At 41.4% G+C, this 12,697-nt stretch overlaps 1 protein-coding gene across 2 annotated transcripts; it reads right to left on the reverse strand.

The window, feature by feature from the left end:
• Nucleotides 1–682: 682 nt before the first annotated feature.
• Nucleotides 683–7,910, reverse strand: UBL5 (ubiquitin like 5). Of its 2 annotated transcripts, none has more exons than XM_075206873.1 (5): nucleotides 7,806–7,910; nucleotides 7,161–7,224; nucleotides 3,019–3,102; nucleotides 1,657–1,694; nucleotides 683–1,008 (listed from the first exon to the last, which is right to left on the reverse strand). In XM_075206873.1, exons 2-5 carry the CDS (start codon nucleotides 7,217–7,219, stop codon nucleotides 965–967), a joined length of 225 nt encoding a protein of 74 aa, XP_075062974.1. In that variant the 5' UTR covers nucleotides 7,220–7,224; nucleotides 7,806–7,910; the 3' UTR covers nucleotides 683–964. The 2 variants fall into 2 exon arrangements, with proteins under 2 accessions (XP_075062974.1, XP_075062973.1); XM_075206872.1 differs by having other exon boundaries at nucleotides 7,750–7,850.
• Nucleotides 7,911–12,697: the final 4,787 nt, after the last annotated feature.

A 12,697-nucleotide genomic window follows, 5' to 3' on the forward strand; every position in this document is an offset into this window, starting at 1 on the left:
TACACATCACAATTTTTGGATAATTTGGTCATTTTCAGTTAAATTGGCTCGTGTAAGACACCATAAATCACACTCAATGGTCAAAATGTGGATTATTTAGAATTTGACCATTAGAAAAAAATCCATTGACAGCTATTTACAGTAATTACCCCAACCCCATCTTCAAGGGCATATTATTTATGGGGGAGGGGGGGGGGGGTGTTACGTACATCAGATGGACCCCAAAATGTATAGCCCAGGGTTAGCTATAAAGAGTATAGGTATCGTATTGTATTCTCTGCGTATTATGTTACAATTATTGTAGCGTGATCAATTTAACCCTTTCAGTTAAATGTTATAAGCTCTGCTTATGATTTTCTGTTTATCTTTACGCCCAGGAATATATCCGTGTAAGGAATGCGTAAATGTATTACTTTCCCACGTCTGCGGGACTGCAGGCTGGTGACTGGGTGAAACAGAGCAGACTTGGTGTGGGAGTCGCTGTTGGATAGCTCCGGGTATACTCACCATCAGTCGGTGCGGTAAATAGCCCGTGGGCACCTTGGTATCAGGACACAAGACCTTAAGCACACTTGTGCAAATAAAAGCAGTGCCGGGCAACCATCTTTTATGCTTGGTAAATCAGCCTCAAGGTTAGATGCCAAGACAAACCTCTTTTTATTTCAAACACAAGACACATATATATTGTTCAGTACAATGTTTCTTTTATTATTTTATTAAATAAAGAGTAAACAAATACCTTGCCCAAAAGTGAACAAAAACATATTACCCAAAGTGGTTTGTCTTTAATATATTTTAAAACAAACTATTTAACAGAAAAGAAATGCACTAGTTATTGGCATTCAACGAGTACAGTCTTTGGGATGGCTACAAAGTAATGTTCCACCAATCCAAGTAGAAGGATTCCAGACCTTGTGTGCCGCATTCCATAAAACAGAAGAGCTTGGTAGAGGGACAACGCCGGTTACTGATAGTACAACTCCAGGTTCATTCCATCATGAATTTCATCTGAAGGGAACGTGTTAAGGAACAGACTTCTATAAGAGTCACTTCACAGGTCTAATACAATTCGTCAGAGATGTACCCCATTACCAACTAGTATTATTTCCGATGCAGATTGGGAAATCAAACGTCTTATTAGTTGTTGTAGATTATTTATATCTTCATCTGTTTTACATAGACAAACTGACAAACAATATATACTCTAAAGTGGGCTCGTTGTACAGAAACAAATCCTGCCCAAGTCCTATTGTCAGAAAGAGCATCGCACAACAGATGTCACAATTATTTACAATGATTTTTATCTTTATAAACATACTTGTTATTATAATGCTTAAAGCATTTGGCCTAGATTAGGGCACAACAATATCCCGATGCATTTTTTCCCCCCAGGTAACATAATTTATACACAAATAATTTAATGCCTATCCCAGTTTTCCTTATTTTGTTTGTATTGCTGTTGCTCTTTTTGGTGATAAAGTTTTGCTTTTCTTCCTGGATGTCCAACAATTTAGTGTTTCACTAGTTTTTCTTTTGCGGATATTCCATATATTTACCATGTAACCCAATGAAGCCACTTTTCAATTAATCGACTGTCTTCCATGCTAACGATGGGGAACATGCAATCTGTTACGTCATCATAATGAAAAAGGATACAGTCAGCGAGGCTCACATGGTCTTTAAATATGGTGTACCTACAATAGAAGAAAAAAAGATGTGTATTATTTCTACCACAAAATGTAAAAGTAAAAAAGAAAATAAACCACATTGCAATTATTTGAGTTTTGTTTATTAAACACACATCTGTAACAAAACAGGAAGCTATTTTGTTAAAGTCTACCTATACATGTGACTTGATCTTATTATACACACACACACTATCTATCTATCATAGTTGTCTACTCTCCCGGAATGTCCGGGAGACTCCCGAATTTTTGGAAGTTCTCCCGGACTCCCGAGAGAGCAGGCAAAAATCCCGGATCCAGCTGTCTCCGTTGTTATAGATCGGTGTGGGCGGGGCCACAATGTCGCGTTTAGCCCCGCCCCCACCCATCTATAACAACTGTGATTGCCCGAAATTACATAAGATTGACAGGGGGCAGAGCCTAACGGTGCACCACGCGTGGCCACGCCCCTTCAACGAACCCTCTCCCGGACAGCTGCCTTCAAAAGTGGGTAATATATATATATATATATACACACACACACACATATGCACACATTTAAAAAAAATAAATAAACATACTGCGTCACGTCCATTTACATGCGCATAATTTGTATTAGAAACACATTTTAAATGCAGAACATTTGTCTTATTTCCTCTATGTAAAGTTTGTAAAATAAAAAGCCTGGGCAGTGCCTCGTGTGCTGGCACTTGCCCGACACCACAACCCGGGAACGTGCCAATCTCCCCAGGCAAACTATTGCCATCAATAAATGAAGCGTTTGGCAGGATTACACCCGCCTAGCATAACAGCCTGGGTGACTACCATCCCGCCACAGAAACCACTGCCACTAATAGTTACTAGGTCGAGAGGCAGCGACACTTGTCTTTCCTCAAAGATGGACGCACAAATTTTCTGGTTGTCACATACACATTTCACGTGAGGGCCTATGAACTGACACTTTGTTTGAGTTCGGTGAATCTTTGGGTGTGAAAAGTATACGTTGGGCTCTGTGGCATGGTTTGAATCACCCCTGGATTATTCACTTGTGATTTTTATGTGCTACTTAACCCCTATTTTGAAGCGGTTTCTATACGGTTAGCAGGTTTTTCCTTTTACGTTACAATCCTTTGGTGTCTCCCCTGCATCTCAGCAGCAGTAGTTTGCTTGTAATGGCTATTTAATAATGACTGCCAAGTCAGCCAACAGTGAATTATTGACAGCCTGGTCCAGCAGTAGCTATGCAGTGGCCCCCAAACTATTGCAATCCTACTCCCACGTCTCAGACGTGAGTCCACTATTTATATGAGGTGGGAGGATGGATTTATAAAGCCCTGGGGTCCGTGGTACTCACCATTTCTTCAGGACTATCTTCTCCCACCGAGTTCCAGTCTGAGCAGCTATAAGTTTCTTTAGATCTTTGATGGTGTCTTCTGAGCTGAACAGAAAGAAGTCAAGGAAACACTTCTCCTGGTTACAACAGAACAATCCTGTCACTATATCATCTAAGCATACTCTTAAAGGTCCAATGTAGATTCTAATAACATTGCTCTCAGTTTCCTGCTCCGGGTTGGGCTTAGATGGGTTAGAAAACAAGATTGCGCTACCCCTAGGCTAAACAATATGTACAAACAGTTCAAATTAAACTCATAACGCAAATAGATGAAAACTGTGAAGCAGTAATCAAATACCTGTACAACAATATGAAATTTAAATTTAAAAAAACTTTACAATATTACGGTAATCACTAACACTGGTTGTACTCTCAGCTCAGGGAGCCGCGAGCAGAACTCAGGGTTAAAATGACCGTATTAACTGTAATAGTTTTAGTGCCGCGTTACTCGTGGCAGAATTGTATTCCCCCCTTAGTAATAAACAGATTTTGTAAGAAAGTGCAACTCACTGACTCATGCCTTTAGAGTTTGTCATTGGTACTACATATTAAACAGTTGTCTGTATTAACTTTGTACCACAAATTTGTTGATATTGCTGATGCAGCGGGCTTTGATAACTTGTGGGTCATTCCACATCAAATCAACACAATTTTAGAAAAAAATTCTACCTTGCATTCTATAATTTTAATTGAATTTGGTACAATAAATGCTGCCATGGGTGTAAAGAAAACCCCAAATCTTAGGCGGATATGTGCACTGGTTTTGAAGTTATACGCGTTTAAAGCTGACATTTTTTAACAAAAACCTGATTGAGCTAGAGTTGGGCAAGGTACAACGACATTCCATCTTTGATAAAGTCTGGGTTCAAGAGACGAAACACATCAGATATTTTACATTGAGATTGCTGTTTCAGTTATCCGATATTGGACTCTACCAATGCTGAAATCAATCTCTACAGTTTTTTGCATGTGAAGACTTACTCACTATGGCCAATACCAACGTCACTGACGGTGAGGACACATACTGCTGTGCTCCTGGGTAATGTTCTCTGACAGTTGTGTACAGAGCACCTGGAAGGAGTCATAATCTGGGAGCTGCAGCATTGGAACCACTGATAAATTCTATAACTCGCTTAATTGTATTTCCTATGCAAGTCCTTTGCCAGCGACATTCCATCCGGATCCGGACGTGGAATACCATTAATATACCAGCATCACTTTAATTTCTATATATCTTCCAACTTATGGGCCAATTTGCTGGATATATTGGAGGGTTTTTATTGTGATTATATCTTTATATGAACTACCATATATTTAATAGGTACATGAACATACTCATCAATTTAGTCTGTTTATAGACACCATTTGTGATTTCATGTATACAGTTTTTAGTCCCAATGTTTTTTAAATGTTTGGTTTCAATTAGCAATTTATGAGGCCTGTTTATTATATTTATTGGTAAATTAAATATATATATTTTTTTATATACCATTATCTCTGGTTTTATGTATCCTGACATGGTTTCCTTTGATTTTTCTACTTAAGGCCACATCTATATATCACTATTCTGTGCTGCTTTTTCATTTTGGTCTGTAGTTGTTTTTGATTAGGGGCCCTGATTGGCCCTGCTGTGCAGCCCAGCTCGGGATTCCTTTTTGTATCACTCACCCGGCCAGGCAGAAAAGAGAAGGCAGAGCCCGTGAGGCTGCTGCTGATCTCCACGGGTCAGAAGAGCATGTGATGGACTCCTCCAATCAGAGCTCAGCACATGCTCCACTCACCCCTCAGCAGTCTCCTGAAAATTATTTCCCCAACTCCCCAGTCAGAGCCTGCAGTGGTGTTCAAATTGGTTTAGAGCAGTGTTTGCAGTGGTTGGTGTTTAAATTGGTTTAGAGAAATAAAGAGGGCAGAAAGTGACATTACCTTATTGTTTCAACCCATTTAAAAAGGCTTCTCATACTTCTAATAAGAAGGGGTTGACTAATGTTTCGGACTGGATGTGTAAATTATTTTCTGAAATGCCAAAGTTGCAAAAGTTTGTGCCAGTTGCAGAAAACAACTTTGGACACTTCCAAAAGAGCAATAGGGTCATTGTTCAGTTCCTCAAGATAATGTTGTATCAGCTCCCACTTGCTGACATAAAATGGTATGTAAATGCTGTCTATGACAACAAATGGTGGCTCGCATTTATTCTGGAGAAAGATGAAAACATTGATGAAGTGAAAGTGACCTTCCTCCATCCAGCTGGTCCATCACCATCTTTATCATACCCAGGGAGGCCAGATGTTTTATAGATTACAATGGTAGATGTGCTGTGTGAGGTGAATCAGTTAACTCCAACAGGTGGAATGTACATCCTTTTCTGAAATGGAAATACTAAAAACAACCGATACCTATAACCAGTTCCAACCCATCAAATAGCAGCATCCACCCAGAGCAGCAGCACCAAATGGTAATGATATCTAGTAATCTTTCTTAAACTATGTGAAAGACATAACATCAGAAATGTTTTAAATATTTCAGTATTAACATAGTGTCATGGTACTTCATATACATCAAAGGGATTGTTTAGGGAGATAAATTAAGAGTAATAAACAGGCCTAGATAGTTCTAATTTTCATTATTTTAACAAAGAGTCCAAAGCTTGTAGCAGATAGTAAATCCCCAAAGTTTTATTTTGGGATTAACAACAGTATGAACAATTTTTTAGATGTTATTCAAAAATGTAAAATATATGGCTTTTTGAGAAAACAAAATCTTGAAAATTTTCCCTTTTTATTGAAACATACTGCTGTTTTATAGATCATATGAAAGCCCATAAGAAGAGATTTAAAATGAGACCTTACCTAACGCTCTAGCTCAATCAGATGAGCTACAAAATGCAATGTAAAAAAAACATTAAAAGCAAATTTTTCGTTAAAAAAAGTACAACTTTAAAGGCGTGGAACTTAAAATCCAGTGCACGTATCAGGTTAAGATTTTGGAGTTTTCTTTACACCCATGACAACATTTATTATACAAAATGTCATTACAATCTGAAAGGGTCAGTTTGAAACCCTGTGTTGCACTGATGTGGAATGACCTTTGTGTCTTTTTCTAATGCTGTGCATTAATACTTGTCAATGTTGCTCATATATTCAAATTGCTCTCCCTGGCTGCACAGTGCCGCTGAATATGTTGCCACAATCATCTTTATACAGCGCCAGCAGATTCCGTAGCGCTTTACAATTGGGAAAAAACAATAAAAAAAACAATACTAGGTAATACATACAGACAGAGGTAAGAGGGCCCTGCTCACAAGCTTACAATATATGGGACAATGGTTTGAAACACAAAGGTAAGTGCTACATCATATTGAATATTTGTTCAGCTACAATATAAATAAAAGGATAACAATAATACAATTGGCTATCCCTGTCGACATTCTATTCTAGCCCCATCCGAAATCTCTTTCACAAGGACACCGTCAAGGCAAAAAAGAGAAAAATGAAATACAACTGGCTGAAAAACAATATAATATTTACCAGTTTTCATACCTCATTACAAGTTTACACAACATAAGTCCTTTCCGTATATATGTTTAAGATAGTTTTAGAATATATTATCAATATATCCTCTTGTAAAACATTAATAAACAAATAGGGCTAATTAGATTTGAACTTATAAACTAGTCAAAAATTAATGAAATAAACCCACTAGGAATCATTTATGAATTTAGGTGCAAAATTTGCTCTAATCCACAGCAACCAATCAGCTTGCATCTTTCTAATGCACGTTACACAATGAAATCAAGTGTCTGGTAGATGTCGTTCAATGCAAATTTTGCCCCCAAATGCTATGTTTGTAGATAAGCCATTTACTATTATTATTATTCTTTATTTACAAAGTGCCAAAATATTAACTAGAGGTGTACAATGAGGTGATTAAGATACAAATAAATAACATGGAACAGAAGGTAAATATGGAATTGTTTTGTTTAATTAAGAATCTAATGCAATTTTAACATACGGGGGTAGGGCAACACAAATTACAAACACAAATCATGAAACTGTGAGCATCCTGGTAATTTGCACTTTGACGTAACATGACCCTTTAAAGGATACTTGCACTTCACCCGCACTTTTTTCCCCAATCGGTCATTGCATACAACCTCAATCATCATCAGACCTAGAGGTAAACAAAGTTAAATGAAGTTAGATACAAGGTAGTTACAGGCATTATTTAGACCAGGCCTGTCCAACCTGCGGCCCTCCAGGTGTTGTGAAACTACAAGCCCCAGTATGCTTTGCCGGTAGACAACCAGTTGATAGCTGGAAGGGCATGCTGGGACTTGTAGTTTCACAACACCTGGAGGGCCGCAGGTTGGACAGGCCTGATTTAGACATTATTTAGACATGCTGCTATCTTTGGGAATGTGTGGATAGACAGTCACCAGCAATAAGTTAGGCTCCAGAAAGGCAGCAGCATGAAGGCACCATGTAAAGGAAGGTAACATGTGGCTCAGCAGCTGCTGAGGAACTACAGGTCCCAGCATAGCTGGTATTGCACAGTACACCTGCATGTACATGCCTATAGAGATGCAGGGAAGAGCACTAGGTAATACAAGTGATCTACATAATGCCATAGGATATAGTCAGTTACTATGTACTGGCAATATGACAGCTCCCAATCATATGACAACACTGAACTTACAAACAAGAGGCAGCCCCACTGCAGTATTAATCACACTCATATAATGCCAGTCTCACCAGAACACGGGAGCAGCCACCTTATAGATCCACAGTACAGATTCCCCACGTTAATGGACACAGAACTCTATGGTAATATCCGGCGGAAAGGAAATGCTCTGGCTAAGAAAAAGAGACACTCTGGTCTACAGGATGCCTGCTCTATGGTTTAATCTGGTGTTAAGTGTTAAGGTGTGCTTTGTTCATTAGCAATAGTTGTACACCAGGGGGCGCCCGCGTGTACGAGTCTGTACAACAGCAAACATCTAAACCACACACATTGGATGTAAGGGCTGCAGCTGTCCCGATTTTCCCCGTTCACTTATTATTTCAGTAACATTGGTGGCTTAAAGGGTAGGGCTATGGTAGATTTACTAACACTACTGCATTCAGGTGAAAAATGTTCAGTACCAGAGCAACTAATCAGCATTTAACTTTGATCTATATAGTGCTAGTTGAAATAAAGGCAGGTGTCTGATTAGTTTTTATAGTTTAGTGTAAATTTTGTAGATATATGCGCTTTTAGCAAATATTATCCACCTTCCTCTGATTGCTGGATGCAGAAATGTTCCTAATAAGCTGCTGAGTCGAGTCTTGCACAAGGGCTAAAATCATACTTGCCAACTTTTGGAAACGTAATTTCGGGAGATCCCGGCCAGGGGGGCGTGGTTGGTGGGCGAGCGGGGCGCGGTGAATTGCATCATTTTGGCCCTACCCCCGCGACAAAATGCGGGGGGAGGGGGGCAAAATGACACAAATCGCATCATTTTGAGGAGCAAGATTTCCACACTCTCCCGGGATCCGTGAGACTCACGAGATGCGGGAGTCTCCCGGACATTCCGGGAGAGTTGGCAAGTATGTCATAATCCTCCTCTATTACCCTCTCATGCTCCATCAATAATCCATACTTAACCCCCATTCATCGTCATCATATTCAGTTAACACCTTTTCATAATTGTCATCATAATTCTCCTGTAAACACCTCATCCTCATAACATTTCCCGCTGACCACCCTCCTTTACTCTCCGCTGTTGTGCTCCTAAGGGGAACCGCTCTATCTGTTCCCCTCTGAGTACTTCTGTGCCCTGCTCCATGTCCACTGCTCCTGGACAAGAGAAGAAATGATCAGTTCCACACTAAGCTACTTGAAATTTGGTGTTTTTATACTGAAATTCTGAGTGGATTAGTTGTAGTTAGAGTAGGAGCGTATTGGGGAAGTGTTTATTGTGAGCGGTATTATCGCCAGCCTTTACCATTTCATGTATAGGGGTAAAAACTCCAGTTTTCGCCGGCAATGTGGAATTTTGTCCTTTGTTAATCCTGCCCCTTAATTAGGAATGATATAACGGTCAGCAAGTTGTGTAGCCACGCAGTGGGAAGAGCCAGAATAACACGTGGCTGTATAGGAAGAGGTATCAGTAGCATTAAGTGAGGGGTTCTATTATCACTTTATAGATCACTGGTAGAAATGCTGTAAAATGTCAAACCGAAAATCTTCAATACACCCCGATTCAAATTTGTATTTCGCCATTAAATACAGTTTAAATCTATCACTTTAAGCTTAAATGCATTGAAGCAGGTTCCCGCATGTGCAAACCAGCTCAAATATGGTTCAACCTGCTCAGACATGGTGGACCCTGTTCAACCTTCTCGTGCCAGATGGATTCTTTGAGTGCCAGCGTATTTCTGCACCAGGGCACACGACATTCACATTCTGTATTTACCAGCTGGCAGTGCCAGTGCCGACTTTATGTCTCAGATAACTGTCTATAGACATTGTGGACAGAGTGTGTCAGTGCTTGTGTGCCCGGAATTCGGCAATAACACTGTCATTGTGCTGGCTAAGGAAGCCCTATGGCTATAACACTGGCACTGCTCGTGTGTCACTAGCCTAGGTTGAAGTCATAAAAGAGATCAGAAGTTTAGTGGGAATTCAAAGCAATTTTTGTGGGAATTCAAAACAATGTGCCACCTGACATCACCGCTGTACCCTGCTGTGCACATTGTCGCCTATCACGGTGAGGAATCTCCGCTCATTTTTCTGAGCACCTCTATAGGGTGCGAGGAGAAATGAGCGGAGATTTCAGACCTCAAATTTCTCCGCAACTGTTCCGGAGGCGCATCACGTAGAATGGAATCTCCTCCTTAAACGTCAACATCCAAGCAGTGAAAATGTCTTTATGAAATGTTTCAGTTACTAAATTCTGTTTGTAGTCACAGTGGCTTGTAATCGGGAAAATATTAAGAACATTCGTCCTTTGATTGCAAACATTAGCCTCCTACTGGGAAAGAATGGTTAAGAATGAACGTCTCCCAAGGATCACTGTCTCAGGCAGGGTACATACTACTGTGTTTTCAGCCGAGTATTGGGCAAATCAGGAGATAAACGACTGATTGGGCCGATATCACATCAGTGTGTACTCGAGAACGATGAATGATCATCGTTCCAAAGCACATCATAACGTTGAACAAGATTGTTCGACTGAACTGGAAATCTCGTTCACTGATGAACAATGTCGTTCCAGTTCTGCAGTGTGTACGCACACTGCAGAACTGTTAGCCATGAACCTGCACTCGTCTGTCATCTCCCTGTGAATCCTCCTACTTCAGACGCAGCTGTTAAGTCTGTCTGCACTGAATATGACAGGCATACTCCACAAGTGGGGAAGCTCCTGTAGCTTTGCTGCAGCCTCAGTCTGTGCCATTTTCCACATACAGGATAGGGTTAAAAGCCAGCAGAAACTAGACATCCTCACAGGCTTCTGGTATATTTATTTATTGTCCCATTTATCTCCATATCTTAATCACAGCATTTACTGCACCACTGAAACATATGATTGTACAGTTCTGCCAGGTAACAGGTCACAGAGTTAGCTGTAGCAATCCAAAGTTGTTATACAATTCTAAAGCATGAATTTTCACCATTTGAGGAAATTCTATAGGAACAAGTGGGGGTTTTAGAGATAGTATTAGAGAAGCTGCACTCTGAAGAGACTGTTGTAGACCGGACGGCGGCAATGAGACGGATGAAAAGCACAGATCTGAAGGTAAATCTTGTATACTGTGTACACATGAATGGGCAGACTGATCGGAACTTCAGTCCTTCATAAAACTTAGAGATAACAAATTTGTGTAAAGTTTTTGTAGTGTGTACCCAGCCTAAATCTGCAGGTAAAAGAGAATGGGAGACAAAACACAGGAAACAAAGAGATCTCTTGTCAGGACAGTAGAGGAAACAAAAGCTGGAGATAGGGCCATCTCAAGAAAACACATGTGCCTCAATTTACACATGCAAGACACCTGAGACTGTTCAGTCACTGGGGGTTCTTGAACACCATGGGGCCGGAGGTAATTTCCCCCTGGTCTTTTCTTACTGCTGATCCTAGACTGAAAATATGTGGCCTTTGTTAGGCCATCAGACTATTTATCCACATTCAGTCTAGTGTAAGGCTTTGACAGAAAAGCCCATGATCATTGTGAGAAGAAAGAAGTGGGACATTGGGCACCTCTGTCAGGTCCGGTGGTAAAATTTACCTAGAAATCGCAGACAAGGCAGAGGTGGCACCATCAATGGATCGTATTTTAACTTTAACCACCTTCAGGGTAGCCGAGCATCTTGAGGCAGTTCTGATATTTTTTATGCAGAACACCATGGGACCCATAGGCTCAACCAATAGGCAGAATTTTCATTTTCTATGAAAACAACAGGCGTGACCATTTTTGTGGTCCCGCCTTCCCTCTCCGCTTCTGACTTCGCCACTTTCTTCTCTTCCAAAATTGAGGCCATCAGACTGAACATCTCCTCCTCCCCTTCTCTCGCCACCCTCATCGCTTCACCTCCCCCCATCAACCAACTCTGGTGCTCCTTCAGCCCTACAACCGGTGAAGAAGTTCGCTCCCTTATTCTTTCCTCTCCACCCTCTACCTGCCCTCTCGATCCCATCCCCTCCCACCTCCTTCGCTCTCTCTCTCTCCAACGGCCTGCTCTTACCTAGCACACCTTTTCAACCTATCACTCTCCACTGGTGTAGTACCCTTCTCTTTTAAACATGCTCTTATCTCTCCTAGCCTCAAAAAATCCAATCTTGACCTCACCTCTCTTGCTAATTATCGCCCTATCTCTCTTCTCCCCTATGCCTCCAAATTACTTGAGCAGATTGTCTGCAGCCGCTTAACCAGGCACCTCGCGCACAATTTCCTCCTTGACCCTCTCCAATCTGGCTACCGCCCCCTCCATTCTACCGAAACTGCCCTGGCCAAGGTTACTAATGATCTCCTATCAGCCAAATCCAAGGGTCACTTCTCCGTACTCATCCTCCTTGACTTCTCTGCAGCCTTTGACACCGTGGACCACCCCCTCCTGCTGCAAACTCCTCTCTCTCGGCCTCTCTGGTTCTGTCCATGCCTGGTTCGCCTCATACCTCGCTAATCGCTCCTTCTCTGTATCCACGTCTGGTTCTTCCTTCTCCCCCTACCCTCTCCCCGTAGGAGTCCCTCAGGGCTCTGTTCTTGGCCCTCTACTATTTTCGCTCTACTCTTCCTCCCTTGGTGCTCTCATCTCCTCCTTCGGTCTTCAGTATCACCTTTATGCTGACGACATTCAACTCTAAATCTCCTCTCCTGATCTTTTCTCCACCCTCCTCGCTCGGGTATCCGACTGCCTCTTCGCCATCTTCTCCTGGATGTCCGAGCGCTTTCTCAAAATCAATATCTCTAAAACTGAACTCATTGTCTTTCCTCTGCCCAGACGCCCATCCCACCATGACCTCTCTATTGTCGTCAATAACACCACCATCTCCTCTGTCACCCAACTTTGCTGCCTGGGTGTCACCCTCAACTCCTCACTCTCTTTTGCCCCCCACATTCATTCCCTTGCCCAAACCTGTCGCTTCTAACTACGCAATATCGCCCGC

This window comes from Mixophyes fleayi, chromosome 4 (genome assembly GCF_038048845.1).
Source record: "Mixophyes fleayi isolate aMixFle1 chromosome 4, aMixFle1.hap1, whole genome shotgun sequence".
Lineage (NCBI taxonomy): Eukaryota > Metazoa > Chordata > Amphibia > Anura > Limnodynastidae > Mixophyes > Mixophyes fleayi.